An 18,801-nucleotide genomic window follows, 5' to 3' on the forward strand; every position below is an offset into this window, starting at 1 on the left:
CATCAAATTGTCTTTTGTAAGGATCATGCTATTATATACTGGAAAATTTATATCACTTTTCTTATAGATTAATCTATCACATACAATCTCAAGCACAAAACTCTAAACTGAATAGAAATCCTATATAAGTTTCCTTCGTGTAATAATTAATGAAATCCTACTGATGCCTCTTCTTGTATAATCTATTATTGTATTATTTTCTCCGTCGGATACATACTTCCTCTTCCTCAGCTTCTTTACTTTTAGTTATTTTGGTTAATTTATTGAATGGATATATTATCGGTTTTTAAGATTATTTTTATTATTATTATTATTATTTTAATAAACATTGGTCACTATTTTTTTCTCTCCTTTCAAAGAAACCATTGGGAATGTCAAAATAATCAACCTACTCAAGCTCGCTCAATCTCCCATTAATAAGGCTCCGAGCTTGAAAATGAGATAAAGACAAGCTTAATCTTCAAAATAGGCTAGAAAATAATTTTGAGCCAAGCTTGATCATGAGCAAGCTCAATCAAATAGGCTCAGTAAGACTCAAAATAATACTAAACTAAACTCTGTTATATTTTAGAATTTACTTAAGTGAATTGTTATACATTTTGATCTTATAAAGTTTAGTTCTGATTATTTCCATTAGATTATATATTTGAATTAGACCTTATTTTATGCTTGATTCAAGCCTAACTTAAGATTAATTTAATTTAAACTTAAAATTATTTAATAAATCAACTCATTTAGATTTGAACTTTTAATTTACTCGAATTAAAATGATTTCATTTCAAACTCGATCAGACCCTTAAAAGCCACTCTAGGATTGAAATAAACAGGTCCTAAGTTAGTTTATTATTATCAATTGTTTTATATCTATCATATAATCAATTATATTGTTGACAAAGAGCATAATAGGAAGATAAAACATATTAAAATAAATTTCTACCTAATTCCAAACAACAAGGTTAGATAGAATTCATTTCAATTTCTTTTGTTTGCTAAACAGTAGAAATTATTTTATTTTCAAATAAAAGTAATTGAAATTTATTTAGATTTGACTTCAAACCGAGCCTGAGTGACACAAAAATAAAGAGGATAAGGGTGTAAAAGTAATTTTAAAAAATTATAAATAAAAAAACGTTAAAAAACGACATCTCGTTGCCAAGGAAAGTTGTTTCGTTTTCCCCTCTTCCTTCTCCAACTCCTCGATCTCGTTCTCTCCTCCTCTTCCATCTCCAATTAGGGTTTCTTCTCCCACCTCGTATCGTCTTTTTCTCTCTCCTTCCTTCTCTCTTTCTCAATACCGGATCACAGCGATGGGGCCGGATAAGATCGCCGGCTCGGGGCTGGTCTCGATGGTTCCCCCGTTCTTGACCAAGTGCTACGACATGGTAGATAATCCGGAGACTAATTCGACGGTCTCGTGGAGCGCGAGCGGCAATAGCTTCGTAATTTGGGATCCCCATGGCTTCTCTCGCGACCTCCTTCCCAAGTACTTCAAGCACAACAATCTCTCTAGCTTTGTCCGCCAGTTGAATACCTATGTGAGATCTCTTCGTCTCTCCCGCTGCTTTTTGTTGAGTCTGATTGATTGGTTTAGATTCTTGACTGATCGGATGAGTTTTGATCTTGTTGAAAATTAAATGCTTTCTAGTCTTACTTCTTGGGAACGTCTTTTTTTGTACTCTAGCCAGATTACAATTGTTTCGTATATCAGGTTTTAATGAGAGAACTGCATGCATGTGAGGGAATTGCATAATTATGTAATTGAAATCTGTAAAAATTACGTTTTGCTTACTCATGGTGCCATAAAATCCATAATTGATGCATTACCTAAAAATTTTAGAATTGAGACTTTTTCGAGAAGATAAAATGATGGCCCACGAAACAACTTATCAGGTTAACATATTTCACCAAATGGATCTTTTGAACGTGATGGAAATGGAAGATAGTGCTCCCCCTCAGTTCTACCTATCCTTCTAGGGTTCTCAAAACTATCCTAAAACCTATCCAAATTATATTATAGTAATATTTCGCCTTATTCAATTATTTTGGAAGTTGGACAACCTTACCTTATTCAATTATTTCCTTATTCAAATTGAAATATGGTCAAAGCATTAGGAGTAGGAATATAGGAAATTAGAAGGAAAAAGATCTAGAGAAGGAAAGGTAGAGAACAAAAGAGAGTAATTTTCTATAGGGTTATATCTAGGGGTGAAAATGGGTCGGATTAGATCCTACCATGAATGGCCGTGTTGATTGGCAGGAAGCATGCCAACATGTGGCATGAGGGATGCCACACAGCACCCCTCCTACCAACTTTGCCGCTCTTGCAGCTCGGCCAAATCCGCAACTTAAATTTTTATTCGACCCAACCTGATCTAACCCATCTCTCACCTTTCTTCCTCCTTGGGCAACACCTTAATAACTAAATTTCAAGGTTTCAAAATTTGGTCAATCTTGATTCTACCTCGAAACCAATCAGGTAACTTGTTTCGGTCGAGTATTAGTCAATACTCTATTTGTCTTGAGTAAGTTTCCGCCATGTTAACTAAAACAACTTGATATGGGTTAGTGAAATGGGTCGTAGACATCCACATGGTCGAAGCTGTCCGATATGGGTTATTGAAATAGGTAGTAGACATCCACATATCTTCTTTCGCCCCAACAAAGTCCTCGATGTAGACATCTGATTAGCTCCTCCTTATATGGATCTGGTGACATCGCACTCTCCCTCCCTCCCTCCCTCCCTTTCTCAGTGTTTGTTCCTTCCTCTCCCTTTTGCTCTCCTTCTCTATTGCAACAGAGAGAGAGAGAGGGAGAGAGAGAGAAAGAGAGAGAGAGAGGAAGTGGGAGGGTGCGAGGAAGAGAGAGAGGTGCTTGCGCTGATGGAAACAGAGTAGATAAAGAGAATGATGGTGGTGGTAGACCCATTACGTTCGATTCAAGCCTGATATTCAATAGGCTAGTGGGTGGTATTTTAGCTCGGTCAGAACCTGGCTTGGCTTGAATAATTGGTGGGCAGAGCTATGAACAAATATTTAAGCCTGGTGGGCTTGAAAAATCGGCCTGAACTCGGTCTGACTTGCTCGATGATCACTTCTAGATACATATATAATTTTACCACTATTTAATCCATATCCATTATGTTTTCACCCCCTAGTTTATTGCCTACTGAGGATACAAGTTTCACATCATAAGTCGATTTGGTAAATAATGCACAATTGCAAAGGAATTACAAATATTCAACTTTAGCCCACTATATCCTAATCAATAACCTAACCTACCTTAGAAAATGTCTGATTGAACAATTTGATGGCTCTGGCATATTCAAGTGCATAACATGGTCTTATTAGTTTTGTGATGTTCTACGTAATAAAATAAAGTGGTCATATACACATGAAGAGCTTACTACAATGGCAATCCTGTTTTGTATAATGGTACTTCTAGAAAGTTGTACCTTTTTAAGCACCACATTGATGCAACTCTTCAACTCCAGGATCCTTAGTCTTACATGACTTATAAATAATCAACATTAGGGCAACTTGCCCTGAAAGAATAAAACGATGTCCAGATGTTCAAATCTGCTATACAGTTTGATTTTGGCATCTGAGTTGATGGAGATAAAGTGGATTATATTTTTTCTAAGTACTAAGGTACTCTGTTTTAGCATCTTATTCTAAATTGTCCAACTTCTCCATCATGTGACTAGCATCTTCTGTGTTAGCATCTTATTTCTTTCATTCTTTTTTTCATTCTATTGGTTTTCCTAATAAAAGCTATATAATGCATGTATTTGTAGTATTCCATCATCTGATGAGAAATTAAATCTCCTGACATCTTTGGATTGATTATCTTCTTGTATGTGTAATACCCATTTTACTCTAGAATCATATGCTGGGTTAAATGTTAACAGTCAAATGAGCCTCAACAATATTAATTTCCTGGTATCTTGTTTTTCATTTCATTTGATTTTACAGTTTCAGAGTTTAAGATCATTTATGAAGTTAGCGATCCTTTCTGTTCTAAACCAGGGTTTTCGTAAAGTTGATCCTGATAGATGGGAGTTTGCCAATGAAGGATTTGTAAGGGGTCAAAAGCACTTGCTGAAAACTATTACAAGGCGGAAGCACTCTCATAGTGCTGTTCATCTGGAGCAGCCCCAAAGCAAAAATACAACAGTTAATACATGTGTGGAAGTTGGAAATTTTGGACTTGGTGAGGAAATTGAAAGACTTAAGCGGGATAAAACTGTTCTCATGCAGGAACTAGTGAAACTCAGACAGCATCAACAAAGTACTGACCTTGATTTGCAAAGCCTGCGACAACGTCTTCAAGGAATGGAGCAAAACCAACTGCAGATGATGTCATTTTTAGCTATGGCTGTTCAGAGTCCCACTTTTCTCACCCAACTGGTGCAGCAGAATGGTAATGGCAAGTGGAGAACTGACGGAAATAAAAAAAGACGACTTCCTGCTTTGGAACATGGTGTGAGAGGTGATCTAGAAACTCCTTCTGAAGGGCAAATTGTCAGATACCAGCCCTCTATGACTGAAGTCCTTAATTCATGTACGCCACCAGTGTCAAATGCTGATCTGTTGGCTGATGATCATCCCATGTCAAATGGGAACAATAATTTGAGTACAGATGCAACTGACATGCTGCTTGAGGCTAGCTCCTCCTTGCCAGCTGATGACTTTTCTTGGTCAGATTATTTGGAGCAGCTTTTAGCTAGCCCACCCCCTGAGAATTCTGAGCAGACTGGCCCTCTTTCCATGAGTATTTCAAATTTATTGCTTGATGATTTTGAATTGCCCGAGAAGGAGATTCAGATGGAAGCACCATAAAATATTGTCCTTCCAAATGAACATGCAATAGAGAATCATCTAAATTTTGAATTGAATGAAAATTACAAGGTAGCATAGGGTATGTGAGGCCTTAACAATGTCGAAATCTTCTGGACATGGTTTTGGCTGCTCATCGATAGTCTCTAGATGCAGGCTATCACTATGCAGCTGACATTTCAGATATTCAAGGCTCAAAATGATATCTCTATATATTCTTTAATTTTACGTGTCTATAATAGCTCGTCATTGACATGGGTACCATCTCTCCATGAGTAGGGTGAGGCTGCCTACATTTTTCCCTCCCAAGATCTCCCTCAGATGGGAGTTTGTAAATTAAAACACCTTTTATCTATAATAAGTTTATGAGGCAAATTTTCTAGAGTTTTTTAGTGTATGATTTTTTTTGGGAAATTATATTAGCAAGTCAAATAGAAGTTTAAGTTCTTGCAATTCCTATGAATTCTCATTTCTTTGGGTCAGAAATCTAAGATAAGGGAGTATAGCAGTCTATGAATACTGGAGATAAACTTCACGATGACAAGGCATACGACTCCGTTCTCTATGTAAGCATTTAAATTTTTTTTTTGTTATGCCACTTATTTAAAACAATTAAGCTTTGTAGTTCTGTTTACTTTCATGTTCTTTCTGCTACGAATATATATATTTTCTTCTTTCAGTCGGCTTATCTGTTTTACTCGTGTAAAACATTGAGATCATTCATTCTAGCTGGTGACAGGTTTAGAGTAAAGTAACGGTTGGCATTCCAGTTCTGGTAAGACGCATCCTAATGCATGAGGCTCCTGTCAACGTTTAATTGCTCATGCCCTTGTCAGTTTAGTCTTTTGAGAACGTACTTTATGGAATTAACTTATCCACCTACAGATTTACTCTATAACCTTGTACTTTCATTGAATGAATCGTCTACATTTGAGAGGGAGGGCTATTGGATCAGGGTTGGCAATGGAAGAACAGACTGATGGAGTACTTTATTTGGGGATGGAAGAGAGAGAGAGACACCGGTCTTACATTTTCGAACAGATCTATGTGCTTACCTGCTTCGATGGGATAGAGCCTTCTACTTTGTCTTTCGTCATAAGAATTTCTCTTAAATGTATTTGCTCTCTGTCTATCTCCTTTCAATTTTAATGCAACATGATAGGCATGAAAAGTTGTATAAAGTCCAATAAAAGGCCTAGAAAGGAGGATTGCTTTATCGAGTGTTGGACTATTATCAGTTATTTCAAGATGATGATTTGGAGCCTTGAATTTGGCATCTGAGGCCAATTGTGGATCTATGATTGGATGTGGGTAACAATCTAGCTGGATTTGATCTCTACGTCAGTTTCTGATCATCTAATGTTGTAATTTTATATTTCTCAAGTTGCTCTTGTGTTCAGATTAATCATGCTCAACATGGACTAAATACTGTCTCCTTTTAAAATTCTGGCTCATGAGAAGAAAAGTCTGTTTTTCTAGCATCATGAATATGTTCTACTTCTTGTCATGAAAATGGCAAGAAAATACAACATTTATCTTATAGAATGTAAACTCACGACTTATTTGGGCATAAGGAGCAAGTCTAACCTCGCACCAACTGGTGATCTTTGTCAATTTATAACAACGTATCTGGTTCAATCCTATAGAAAGGTTAAATTGATATTATAATGTACAATGATAATTCTTGCTTATGGACCAAAGTTAAGTTGGAAAAAGATTCAGAAATTCCTACAATATACCACTTCTTTGGAGAGTGAATCAGACTCCAAATAAAAAAACAAAAAACAAAAAAAAATTAGAGAAAAAAATCCAACAGGAGCATGAAGAAGTGAATCAAGAAAAGGAAAAGATGTGGGCTGTCTAGAACATCCACGGTATCTTTTTGAAGCATAGAGGTTAAGGAATTATCGTATTCAGAGAGACGAACAAATGAATTAGGTAGTGAAAGCAAACAAACCTTATTTCATAAAATCTGGAACTTCTGCTCATCCACCATCTCCACTGCAGCAGTAGTGGCAGGTTCCCCTGGGAATGCTCCATTGAGGTGAAGCTCCGCAAAGTCGCTCACCGTTCCTCTCCTCTCTCTGCAAATAATCTCCTTCCTTTCCTCCTCAGTCTTCTCCACCTTCTCCATAGTCATTGAACTCACATCACCAGCTGCCTTGGCCACCATACCGAGCAGAGTCGAGACCCATGATGCTCCGGTCGACATGTAGTGGTTGCTCATGATGGCTGAGCTCGCAATGCTGGCCTTCTGCTCAGCTGCAGCTAGTGCAGACATGGTGATCCCTGACACTTGGAAGAGCTTGTCCACTTCCCTCACCTTGCCGCTGACTATGGCTGTCCCCATGCAGATCTTTTCGCTCAGACCAATATGGCGATCTAGAGATGCAACACTGGAAGTTGCGTTGGATAGGAGGTGATGACGCTCGTCGAAAGATCTGGCTCTCTTGAGCGCGTCCTTGCTGAGGACAAAGCCCTTGGCCAGCATGCTGCTCCCTACGTCCTCCGCCTTCCTGACTGCAGATTCACTAGTCGAGAGACTCCCTTCCTTTTGCACATAAGGAAGAAGAAAAGAAGTTGAAGAATTATATTGACATAGATTAAGGTGAATTATTTCTTTCATGTATCATAGATTACATTTCATAAAAGAGCAAATTAAATTGCAGGTAGATTTTTTTAACAATGTTTCCTCCTGTTCTCAAGAATTGATAACATTAAAGATTGTTTCACAAACATTTCATTCTTGTGCTATATCTTAGCAGGACAAAGAAGGATATCTTATTCTCTTTCAAGATTTCTGACTGAGATCTCTCAGACAAAAGATTAAGTTTCTTTACCTAAAGAATTTGTCTCTAAATCCTTTGTATCTATCACACAGACTAACTACTAAGGCATATAGAAAGTGATGTACATTATATTTGGGAGAAGAGGCAATGGAAATGATAAATTTATTTTTCTTCGTTTTGAAAAGGGAGGATTCACTAAGCAAATGTAAGATCCGAAAATATATGTACTTCTAGAAATATGTCAATGCCTGAAGAGTGACTCTTTTACCCTTAAACCATTCAAAAGTAGGCATTAATCATTAAAGCATATGAAGGTAATACAAGCATAAATTCAACACATAAAATAGTAGGGAAACCATACAACACAGTTTCAGTAATAGCCTCCTAATTTAACCAATCATGAGCCTTCTTTTTAAGTCAATCTTTTGCATGATAATATCGATATTATTCTCGGGAGCATGTATACAGCGAGTTAAGCTAAAGCAATGTTATCATGTATATGTATGTCAATAATAAAATCTCAGGTCCAACCACAAATAAAGGAAAATAGGCGGATAGTCTACAAACCTAGTAGCATTTTCTTTTTTTGGAATAAGGGTGGTATAGTTTTGACCCCAAGTCCATGCAAGAATGCCAATATGCTAGAATGAATGATAGAAATAACCAGATCAACACCCAAAATATCCCAATAATGTTTGTAAAACTTGATCAGGTAACCATTCGGGCTAGGAGCTTTCCGGCATAGACCAAAAGGTTTCTTTTGCCTATGTCTAAGACTAGAGGTGAAAACGGATCGAATACGGACACTATAATATTCAACCCACATCTGGATCCATATTTTTATTTTGGATACAGATTCGAATACGGATATTAGACGGATAGCAAACTTTATAATCATATCCTAACTAAACGAATACAGATAATTCAGATAGAGGATCAGATTTTAAACAGATATTGATCGAATTTTAAACACATAATTAACATAAAAATATTAAGAGTTTCATTAAAAAAATAATTTTTTGTATGTCAAAGACATATAAATTAAAAAAATTAATCTCTACAAATAATATATAACACATCATTAGTAACAATATTAATATTCACGATTTAAATAAGCAAACTAAAAACTGTAAATTATTAAAAAAAAATATGCGGGTAAACGGATATCCAATATCCATATCTAAATCCGAAAATTATATCCAACCATATACGAATCTATATGCGGATTTTTTTTTCAAAAATTCTATTCATTTCCAAATGAGATAATAAAAAATTTATCTGGATCCGATCAGAATTGGATTGGTTAGCGAGTAGGGTGTTTTCACCCCTAGTCGGGGCTTACAAAATCATCATTGCAAACTATCCTAAGACAAGGAATCATTGTTCAGTATGAGGACATGAGGTCCTCTGATATCCTTACACCAAAGAATTTTATAAAAAATTTGAAAATTTAATCTCAATGCCACGAACAGAATTGATCACATCCCCTGACTGCAGACAAAAATGGCATGGTTCCCTGCCTCCTAATTTTGAGGGACATATGAAAAAGAAGAGCTATTGGAGTCTCTCCATTAAGCTAAGGTAACTCTAGACTTACTCTGCTATTTAGCACAGATCTGTCTGAGAAAGACATTACCCTTGTAGTTTAACAAAGTAAGGTGATTACTCTCAAAAGAGGGGAGACTATAGGATAACTCCATACATTCCAAGACAATAATTTGAGATTTAATAGAATTTAGGTTTGACTCAAGGCGACCTAGGAAGACCTTGTTCCAATAGTGCAGAGAAATTCGAATGAGAGAGAAGTTACAATGAAACCTAGAAGGATAATTAAACCAAAACCATTCAAATTTAATAGGAGCTCTGCCCACCATAAGCTAGTTTCCTAAGGAAATATACAGAGGAGCATGATCAAATGCAATGCGAGCCAAGTGACTTGAAAATAATTTTAAAAAACATGGAGATGAAACTAGCATTCCCAAAAACTTTGTCAAGTCAAACTAAATTGCAAGCTTCCCAATAGTAAATTAGATACAATTAAAGTCCCCAGCAACAAACCATGGCAAATTAGCAAAGTCCACTTAGCTCAGATAATATCTAGTTCTTATTTACGGCTATAGTGTTAGCTTAGCTAGTAGTGAGAAGCCAAGGGTCCTTACCAGTTTCAAAGACAACATCATGCATAACCTGATCAAAGGAAAAGATGGCAATGAACTTCATCTTGTTAGCCTTCGAGCAAATCATGATGTCACCAGCAACCCCCTCCCAGGTGGGCTTCATCCTATACAATACCAAAGCAAACCTCCGATTAGTAGTGTGAGTTTCGAACATAATTATTGTATCAGGCGGATGAAAATTCATGAAATTTATAAGAGAAATATGACCCTCATTTTTTGTCAGCCCACGACAATTTCAAAATATTACACACATTAAACAACCATTTGAGAAAGGGATTCAAGCAAGGTCACATCTGCTTCAATCTGACTTGGTTTGGTTACTCTTGTTGAGGCTTAGGAACGCCCTTCCATTCTCTAGGCCTGGACAGCTCCAAAACCTTGACCCCAAAAAGTTTAGGACTTTCTTTTGATGCAAGAAGGCAGCAAGTGGTTCTAGTTCAAGATCCTAGTCCGGAGGTTCATCCATCATTTCTATGTTAGACCCAAGGGCATGCTGACAAACCAGGGTCAAAATCGATGCCACCTAACAGACCAGCCTCATGATCAGTGGAGGAGTTCGGAGGGGGAGAAGTGGTGCGGAGAGGTTATGGGAAGGGCAGACAGATACTGGGTGAGAACAATTGTGCAGGGTAGAGGATGCTTTGGAGCTCTCTGCGAGGGAATGGTGGATGTGAGAATAGTGATGAAAATTATGAGAGGAATATATTCTAGTCAAAGACCATAACAAACCTAGAAAGGTCAAGCTCCTCTCCAAGAGTAACAACAACATTCAGATTAAAGGCCAAAAAGAGTGAGCACCTTTGACTTTGGATAGGATAAGGAGGAGGCAGAGTTCCGTACCCCACTTTTTAATGCAGAGCTCATACCTGCTACGATAAGACTAAGCACACCGCTCGAAGAGGCCAGGTTGGTGGCCACGTTAGTAGATTTTCTAGCCCTGAAGGAGATGTTAGATGAATTAATGTTGAAAGGAGCCTATTGTGAGATTTTATGAGATTTTGATCGGCTCCCGAGGCACAGTAAAGAACGAGGAGATGAGTCTCCTATGTGGGCCTTAACTAGGGGTGAAAACGGATCTGATCCGACTCGCTATTAGACTCCTGTGATCCGATAAGAGTCAAAATAATTTATTCATCCTATATATAAAAATAGATCCGGATCATAGTTTATTAGAATATCTGGATTTATATATGAGTATAATATATCTGTTTGAATACAAATTCGAATATCGAATATTCATTTACTCGTAGATTATACAATATTAATAAACCTCCTACCCTTAACTAACTCGATTCGTTAGAACCCCTCACCTACCACACCTTACCCTAACTTTTCACCCTCAAACCCTACTTCTCAAACCAGTCCACATTTCTCTCACTTACTCTCTCTAGTGATCTGTTGACTCTCGTTGTTCCACGACTCCACCAGTTAGTCCTCCTATAATGTGATTCAGACTTCACCGAGTCGTCTCGAGCATAGATACATCCTATGAGAGTTTTTACTTATTATTTTTAGTTATTTATTTTAAAAAAATAAGAATTGTGTATGTTGCGTTCGAATGCCCTTACAAAAGCCTACAAGCATTCACATTGACATAAAACGCAATTTGTGCGTTCAAACGCGTAAACCTCGTTCGAACATCCTCGTTCGAACATCCGCGTGCGAACGCCTGCATACATTCGCATCAACAGAGAATGCGAAATACACGTTCGAATGCGCTCAACCGCATTCTAACGCGATCAGCGAAAATTCACTATTTCTAGGGTTAATAATTATCATTTTTGGCTTGTTTTGTTAGCCTCTTAAGGTGTGAATGACAACCAAAAAGATTATGATGAGTGAATATTGAGTTCTATCTCCTTTTTATTATCTCTACCATAATCTTTCTTCCCCTTCCTTGAAGCCCTAGCTGTGCGCCATCTAGATGACAATGATCTTCTAACCTCCCTCGTCTATCGAGTTCTCCCTCCTTCTTGAGATCTCAGCCCCTTCTCCCGCTTCATCCTTATCCTCTAAACTCTACAAACCATCCACCCTGATTGCCATTATCATCCTTAATCTTATCATCACCACCACCCATCCCTTCCACCATCACTCGCCACTTTTGTATATTTTCATCCCAGTTGTAATCAGAATCGACGAAGGAAATAAATACCAAAAACGTAGATCGGGAAGTTATGGATCGACCACCCCTAGTTTCGTAATATATCGACTATGATAAAATATCTGGTGAATAGTTTCCCTCGGCTGTGCAGGTTGCTTTCCTGCAATCGATCCAGATCGGGAAGCGGACATTCATTCCATAACATCCTACAACTTCGATGACTCTGATAGTCCAATGCCATCCTTATTTCTCCCCCCTACTCTCTTCGATGAATCGTGTTGGGGTACACCATGCTTTCACCTCCTTTCTCTTCTCCTTCAACATCTCACAGTACCCTCTCTGCTAATGTTAGAGCAGATTGAACCCTTCGATCACCACCATTGTCGGCAGGTATCACTCCTCCTTGATCTCTGCTACCTAGTTGATGAGAAAGAAAATAAAAGTAAGTTGTGTGTCTAGAGCAATTTCTAGCACTTGCACATAGCATGATTTTAGTTGGAATTAAGATATTAGTTTCTCCTCTAGACTAACCTGTGCATTCCTTGTGTTATGTTTGTCGTTCACTAATGCTCTTGATTTGTGTAGAATTTGAATATGAGTTGTGTCGAAGAAGTGTTTGGTGGTAGTGGTGGTGGTGATGATGATGATGATATCAACATTACTGAAAAAGTTGGAGGTAAGGGTCGTTGACTATAGCTTCTGAATATTTTGTGAAAAATTTATTGAAGAAATATTTTGCCTGCTATGGAGAAATTATGATTCTTTCACCAGACATTTTTCTTTTTGTTCTAGTAAAGCAACAATGAAGACTCGCTATTGCATGACACTTATATTTCTGTTTAATATTACTTTGTGAACATGGTGATCCTTTTTTTTTTATCTAAGATTTCACGAGCTAGCTAGAAGGTAGCCTATATCTAAGCATATATGTCATGAAATTGTAGTGAAATTGATAGTCATTTTGGAATGTTAGTTTTTCTTATTATATCTAAGTTTGACAATTTGCACTTGAATTATTTTTTGAATCTTTGTATAGCATGGTCATTATTATTATGTGAATATGGTGATCTTTTTTAGTTATATCTAAGTATGTATGCCATGAAAATATAGTGGATTCGATATATCAATATTTATGTTGTTGATCATAACCTTACCATCGCCGCCTTCTACCACCTTCGTCGATAGGGTAGACCCTATGCCACAAACAATTCTAAAGTAATCACTAAAATAATGAAAATGCCTACCCTTTTTGGGACTTTCATCTAAGGAGTGAAAGCATTCAAGGAAGAAATAAGAGGGGCAATAGTAGAGGTCCCGTGGTCCTTCGACAAAGTGCGGTTCTATTGGGCTAAACCAACTGATACAACCCTCAATCTCTAAAATAGTAGGAGCAACAAAAGGAGCCAAATTGTGGCCAATCCGATCACACCTAAAATTGGTAGTAGGGAGATTTTTATAAGACACGGCCTAAAAGATCTTTATCTCCCGGCATCTCCACCTCCATGGACTACTTAAAAGGGTAGACAAATCAATCTCAATACAAACCCTAAAAAGCCTACCACACATGGGTGCCAAAATATAAGCATAAACTTTTGGAGGCCTATCAATTAGGGGTGAAAATGGGTCGGATTAACTCCGACCCGACTCGGATCGGATTCGGATAAAAAATTTCTATCCGACTCGGATTCGGATTCGGATTCGGATACGGATAGAATTTTTGAAAAAAATTCGAATACGGATTCGGATACGGGTCGGATAAATTTTTCGGATTCGGATACGGATATCGGATATCCGTTTATCCGCATATTTTTTTAAATGATTTACAGTTTTTAGTTTGCTTATTTAAATAGTAAGTATTAATATTATTACTAATAATACATTATATATTATTTATAGAGATTAATTTCTCTAATTTTATATATTTGACATACAAAAAAATTATTTATTGTAAAACTCTTAATAATTTTGTGTTAATTATATTTAAATAAAATATTATAATTATTTTAAATTTAATTAATATCCGTTTAAGATCCGATCCTTTATCCGAAAATTATCCGTATCCGTTTAGTTAGGATGTGGTTTTACATTTTGCTATCCGTCCAATATTCGTATCCGAATCCGTACCCGAACTAAAAATACGGATCCGGATATAGGTTGAGCACTATCCGATTCGTATCCGATCCGTTTTCACCCCTACTATCAATGTATGAAGCAGCAGTGATGAGTAGATCTTAGAGCCAGCCAGTATTTCTCCGACAGCCTCAAAAATTGAACCCAAACAAGAGCCCAATGAATCTCTTCCATGAGAGGTTAGAAATTCAACCTCCAATGGATTAAGTTTAAAATCATATGTTGAAACATCTATAGGCTCGCTCTAGTGAGAACCTTCGTCATATTTTTCTGTTGGCGGTAACAATCTGATTCCAAAGAGTTACAATAAATTCGATCAAAATAATATAAATAACTTACAGATTACATAATATAGAATTCTGAATAGTCGAGTCTAGTATTGGACACTATCTCCTTAAGACCAATTCGCCCTCCACCGATTGCTTCTGGAACAGTGGACGTCGGTCTCCCAGGATACAACGACTGCCTTGCACTGGAAAGGAAGCAGCTTTCTAATGCCTTGATTGAACCTGAACTGTGTTGTATTCTCTTTCAGATGCAGACTCGACGACTCTAGAAGGAATGAACCAAGTTCTCTTCTCTGATGTTCTATCTAATTATGCAGACTGACAGCCTATTTATAGAGGTAAACAGGCTTGACGAAAAGATGCAAAATCACCGAATGGATGCACCAATTCGGATCAGAAACTAATTTACAGTTACACTGTGAAGGGATGCACCATTTAGGTCGAGTTCAACCAACTGTTTATCGAAGGGACACACCACTTGCATGCGAACCGAGCCGAGCCGGGCGGCGCGCGTGTGTGTGAGTTAAGTTGCATAGTAACCTTTACCCACAAAATAGGTACCCCTTTTGGGGCCCAAAGCCCATAAGAAGTTTATTACTTATATACCATACTAACATTTCTCAAATATCCAATATGGTACTAAACTTCATTTTCTTTATTTTCCATTACCATGATACCCACTTTAGAGCCAATTTTCATTCACTTCTCTTCATGGATTTGACTAAGTGAATATTTGACAATAAAGTACACTTTGAGCTAAATTAATTCCACCATTAAACCATCATTAATAATGTGTGGACTCCACTTAAAACTTAGCTCAAAGTTAATAAAAATTCATGTCAAAAACATGAAATTAGTAACACTTTCTTGATTTCAACTTTTAGCCAAACAGAGTTGCTATCTCTAACAAATTTATTTAACCCACTAGTTGAGTAATTAATCCACCTGAATGCCACATAAACTAAGATAAAATTTGTACATATATAAAAATCGCTTTCTCTGTGTGTCATTTTTAGTATGTATAGATAAGAAAACACAAGTAGCATAAATTTCGCCATATCCAGCGAAAAATCCTCTTTTGAGGTACACTTGGCACCAACGTAAACTAGAAGTCATATATTTACGTAAATAAGTTTAAAATTCTGGCTGCAATGCTGGTTTGGTGAGCGGACCTAAAATAGTTAAAATAAACTCGCCAAAATAGGCGGGTGGCCCGAATAGAATTAAGCTCGTGTAAACACGACGAAATTATTTCCCCTTTTAAGCGAAATTAAAATTCTTAATAACTGGAAAAAAAAAAAAACGTACCGTTATAATCAAGATTACTCGGTGCTAATCTACAACCGGTTTACCTGGCATCTTGTAATTGGCTCCTGTAGCTAATCCTCGCATCCGCTCCACCGTTGTACGGGTTACCTCCTCCTATAAATAGCCTTCCAGGGGGAATGAGGAGAACAGGGAGAGGAAGAACAGGACGGCGTCTTCACACACGCCCTCTTCGTTTGGCCTACTAATCCGTCGCTCTTTATCTCGCCTTGGAGACGAAAAATGAGGGAGTGCATCTCGATCCACATCGGCCAGGCCGGGATCCAGGTCGGGAACGCGTGCTGGGAGCTCTACTGCCTCGAGCATGGCATCCAGGTTCGATCATCTCTTCTCCCGTCCTTAGATCCGTTACTTGTTCTTCTTATTTTGCAGTGATCTGCTCTCGATCTCGTTGGTTGATGCTGTTTCGCGGTCGTCTTCTTCGTAGATCTGTGTCTCCTTTTGCTCTTCCGTGTCCAGATCTGCAATGGGGGTCGCATCATTTAGTTTTCTCCTTGTTTTACCCCATCCTTGTACATTTTACTTGTCTGGACGTGTTCTTTGGCTTCTTTTGTTGTAGACCTGTGGTTTTTTTTTCTTATGTCGCCGATTATATTCCGTAATTTCTCGGATCTGCAATGTTCTTTCTCAGATCTGCCTCGTTCTGATATAGTTATTACTTTTCCCACTTCTATTCTTTTTCCTGTTTGTTTGATCGCGTCGTTCGTTAGATCCTCTATAATCTGTTCTAGTTAACCATTCTCTTATTGGTTTCTTGCCATTTTGTCTCTCCGTTCTTTTGGATCGTTGGTTCTTGTGTTTTTCGGATTAGGTTTCCCTTGGATCTTGGTGCTACGTAGAAATCCTCTGTAGTCCTGCAGATCCAAGTTTCCTGACCTTCTAAATCTAGATCTATACTTAAAATCACTTAGTGATTTGAAAATTAATTGGATAACGAAGGCCGGTCATGTGTTTGGACATGTTATCTCTCCCGATTAATAATGCTTTTTATTCTTGTCACAAAGGTTCATACATTTATGTAGATCAATTTGGTGCTGCTCTTTAAATTGGTCTCCAGATACACTCCTCTCGAAAAATCTTTTTATTGTCGTATAGTTGAGTGATTGTCACACACAATACCTTGTTCATTGTTGATCTCCCATTCCTCTATCCTTTATTGGTTTCTCTCCATGTATTAAGCTTTTGCCACTTGATTTAGCTAGAACTTTTTTCTCCCTGCAGCCCGCAATGGCATTGCAATTAACATACATATGCTTTTCGTTTCACAGCCTGATGGACAAATGCCAAGCGACAAGACTGTTGGTGGAGGTGATGATGCATTCAACACTTTCTTCAGCGAGACCGGTGCAGGAAAGCATGTTCCACGAGCGGTCTTTGTTGATCTTGAGCCCACTGTGATTGATGAGGTGAGGACTGGAACATACCGCCAGCTCTTCCATCCTGAGCAGCTTATCAGCGGCAAAGAAGATGCTGCCAACAACTTTGCCCGCGGCCACTACACCAGTAATTCTTCTTTCCCTCCCAAGTCTCTTGTACGTCCATACCATCTATTCTCAAGAAATAACCTCCCTTTTCTTCTTGCAGTTGGTAAAGAGATTGTTGATCTTTGCCTTGACCGTATCAGAAAGCTAGCTGATAACTGCACTGGCCTCCAAGGCTTCCTTGTGTTCAATGCTGTTGGTGGAGGGACTGGCTCTGGCCTTGGCTCTCTTCTCCTTGAACGTCTATCTGTCGACTATGGCAAGAAGTCAAAGCTTGGCTTCACTGTTTACCCTTCACCTCAGGTCTCCACTTCGGTGGTTGAGCCCTACAACAGTGTTCTCTCAACCCATTCCCTGCTTGAGCACACTGATGTCGCTGTGCTTCTCGATAACGAGGCGATTTATGACATTTGCAGGCGTTCTCTTGACATCGAACGCCCGACATACACCAACCTCAACCGTCTGGTTTCTCAGGTCTGCAGCATCTTGCAGAACTCTTATTTGGGCTCCTTGCATTAAATTTTTTTTTTTTTTTCTAACTTGGCATTTGCTTCCATGCAGGTGATTTCATCTCTGACAGCATCCTTGAGGTTCGATGGTGCACTAAATGTGGACGTCACTGAGTTCCAGACAAATCTTGTTCCTTATCCAAGGATTCACTTCATGCTTTCTTCCTACGCTCCAGTCATCTCTGCTGAGAAGGCCTACCATGAGCAGCTCTCTGTTGCAGAGATCACCAACAGCGCTTTTGAGCCTTCATCCATGATGGCCAAGTGTGACCCTCGCCATGGCAAGTACATGGCCTGCTGCCTCATGTACCGTGGTGATGTCGTTCCCAAGGATGTCAACGCTGCTGTGGCTACCATCAAGACCAAGCGCACCATCCAGTTCGTTGACTGGTGCCCTACCGGCTTCAAGTGCGGTATCAACTACCAGCCTCCCACAGTTGTTCCGGGCGGCGATCTTGCCAAGGTGCAGAGGGCTGTCTGCATGATCTCTAACTCCACCAGTGTTGCTGAAGTGTTCTCACGCATCGACCACAAGTTTGATCTCATGTATGCTAAGCGCGCCTTTGTGCACTGGTACGTTGGTGAGGGTATGGAGGAAGGAGAGTTCTCTGAGGCTCGTGAGGATCTTGCTGCGCTCGAGAAAGATTATGAGGAGGTCGGTGCTGAATCTGGTGAGGGTGAGGACGATGAGGGTGAGGAGTACTGAGCCATTGGGCAGTTGTGCTGATGCTTTTTTTTATTCTGCGCTTCTTTACCATGTGTTCTTTGCTTTCGCGGTGTCTTCTTACTTTTGCTTGTGCCGTTGCTTTGTTTTTGTGGGCTCGTCCTTCCTGCTGAACACTCTGGTCTTCATACTCTCTTGTTATGTTGTTCCTACTATGGTGATGGTGTAGTATGACATCTATATCTTAATATGAATCTCTTCTCTTCGCCTCGGATATTATTTCTTACTTTTAGGCTATCATGCAGTTGTCTTTCAGAAATTATGACTGATTGACAAGTGTAAATTCACGGCATTTTGTACCTTCTGAATACATGACATAATATTGATATCGCCTCCGGCAGCTTGGATTTCCTCCGACAAAGGTGTGGTTGGCATTATTATCTTGCATCCTGATGGTATTGATATTCTTCAGAAATCAATACCTGCATACCCATTCACA

At 38.5% G+C, this 18,801-nt stretch overlaps 3 protein-coding genes across 8 annotated transcripts; 2 read left to right on the top strand and 1 right to left on the bottom strand.

Annotated features, from left to right (window-relative positions):
* The first annotated feature begins 1,145 nt into the window (after positions 1-1,145).
* LOC140773441 (heat stress transcription factor A-1b-like) lies at positions 1,146-6,549 on the top strand. The gene is made up of 2 exons (XM_073115996.1): positions 1,146-1,535; positions 4,026-6,549. The coding sequence occupies exons 1-2, from the start codon at positions 1,308-1,310 to the stop codon at positions 4,836-4,838; spliced, it is 1,041 nt and encodes a 346-aa protein (XP_072972097.1). The 5' UTR covers positions 1,146-1,307; the 3' UTR covers positions 4,839-6,549.
* A 143-nt stretch (positions 6,550-6,692) lies between these two features.
* Positions 6,693-10,686, bottom strand: LOC140773442 (binding partner of ACD11 1-like). 5 transcript variants are annotated; one of them, XM_073116001.1, is made up of 3 exons: positions 10,668-10,686; positions 9,784-9,905; positions 6,693-7,386 (listed from the first exon to the last, which is right to left on the bottom strand). In XM_073116001.1, exons 2-3 carry the CDS (start codon positions 9,802-9,804, stop codon positions 6,799-6,801), a joined length of 609 nt encoding a protein of 202 aa, XP_072972102.1. In that variant the 5' UTR covers positions 9,805-9,905; positions 10,668-10,686; the 3' UTR covers positions 6,693-6,798. The 5 variants fall into 5 exon arrangements, with proteins under 5 accessions (XP_072972102.1, XP_072972098.1, XP_072972101.1 ...); XM_073115997.1 differs by lacking the exon at positions 10,668-10,686 and adding an exon at positions 10,531-10,626 and having other exon boundaries at positions 9,784-10,452; XM_073116000.1 differs by lacking the exon at positions 10,668-10,686 and adding an exon at positions 10,531-10,555.
* Positions 10,687-15,762: 5,076 nt separating this feature from the next.
* Positions 15,763-18,576, top strand: LOC140773440 (tubulin alpha chain). Of its 2 annotated transcripts, XM_073115995.1 has the most exons (5): positions 15,763-15,963; positions 16,917-17,151; positions 17,233-17,603; positions 17,691-18,151; positions 18,234-18,576. In XM_073115995.1, the coding sequence occupies exons 1-5, from the start codon at positions 15,871-15,873 to the stop codon at positions 18,529-18,531; spliced, it is 1,458 nt and encodes a 485-aa protein (XP_072972096.1). In that variant the 5' UTR covers positions 15,763-15,870; the 3' UTR covers positions 18,532-18,576. The 2 variants fall into 2 exon arrangements, with proteins under 2 accessions (XP_072972096.1, XP_072972095.1); XM_073115994.1 differs by having other exon boundaries at positions 15,764-15,963; positions 17,691-18,576.
* Positions 18,577-18,801: the final 225 nt, after the last annotated feature.

Source organism: Typha angustifolia, chromosome 13 (genome assembly GCF_048772165.1).
Source record: "Typha angustifolia cultivar Huaian chromosome 13, ASM4877216v1, whole genome shotgun sequence".
Classification (NCBI taxonomy): domain Eukaryota; kingdom Viridiplantae; phylum Streptophyta; class Magnoliopsida; order Poales; family Typhaceae; genus Typha; species Typha angustifolia.

What these genes read in the sequence shown, in the direction of transcription:
- LOC140773441 (XM_073115996.1), top strand. Translation starts at nt 1,308, where the DNA reads ATGGGGCCGGATAAGATCGCCGGCTCGGGGCTGGTCTCGATGGTTCCC. An exon ending in TCCGCCAGTTGAATACCTAT is followed by an intron (nt 1,536 to 4,025) that starts GTGAGATCTCTT and finishes GTTCTAAACCAG; the next exon opens with GGTTTTCGTAAAGTTGATCC.
- LOC140773442 (XM_073116001.1), bottom strand. Translation starts at nt 9,804, where the DNA reads ATGATGTTGTCTTTGAAACTG. An exon ending in TGATGTTGTCTTTGAAACTG is followed by an intron (nt 7,387 to 9,783) that starts GTAAGGACCCTT and finishes TATGTGCAAAAG; the next exon opens with GAAGGGAGTCTCTCGACTAG.
- LOC140773440 (XM_073115995.1), top strand. Translation starts at nt 15,871, where the DNA reads ATGAGGGAGTGCATCTCGATCCACATCGGCCAGGCCGGGATCCAGGTC. An exon ending in TGCCCGCGGCCACTACACCA is followed by an intron (nt 17,152 to 17,232) that starts GTAATTCTTCTT and finishes TTCTTCTTGCAG; the next exon opens with TTGGTAAAGAGATTGTTGAT. An exon ending in TCCACCAGTGTTGCTGAAGT is followed by an intron (nt 18,152 to 18,233) that starts GTTCTCACGCAT and finishes GAGGGTATGGAG; the next exon opens with GAAGGAGAGTTCTCTGAGGC.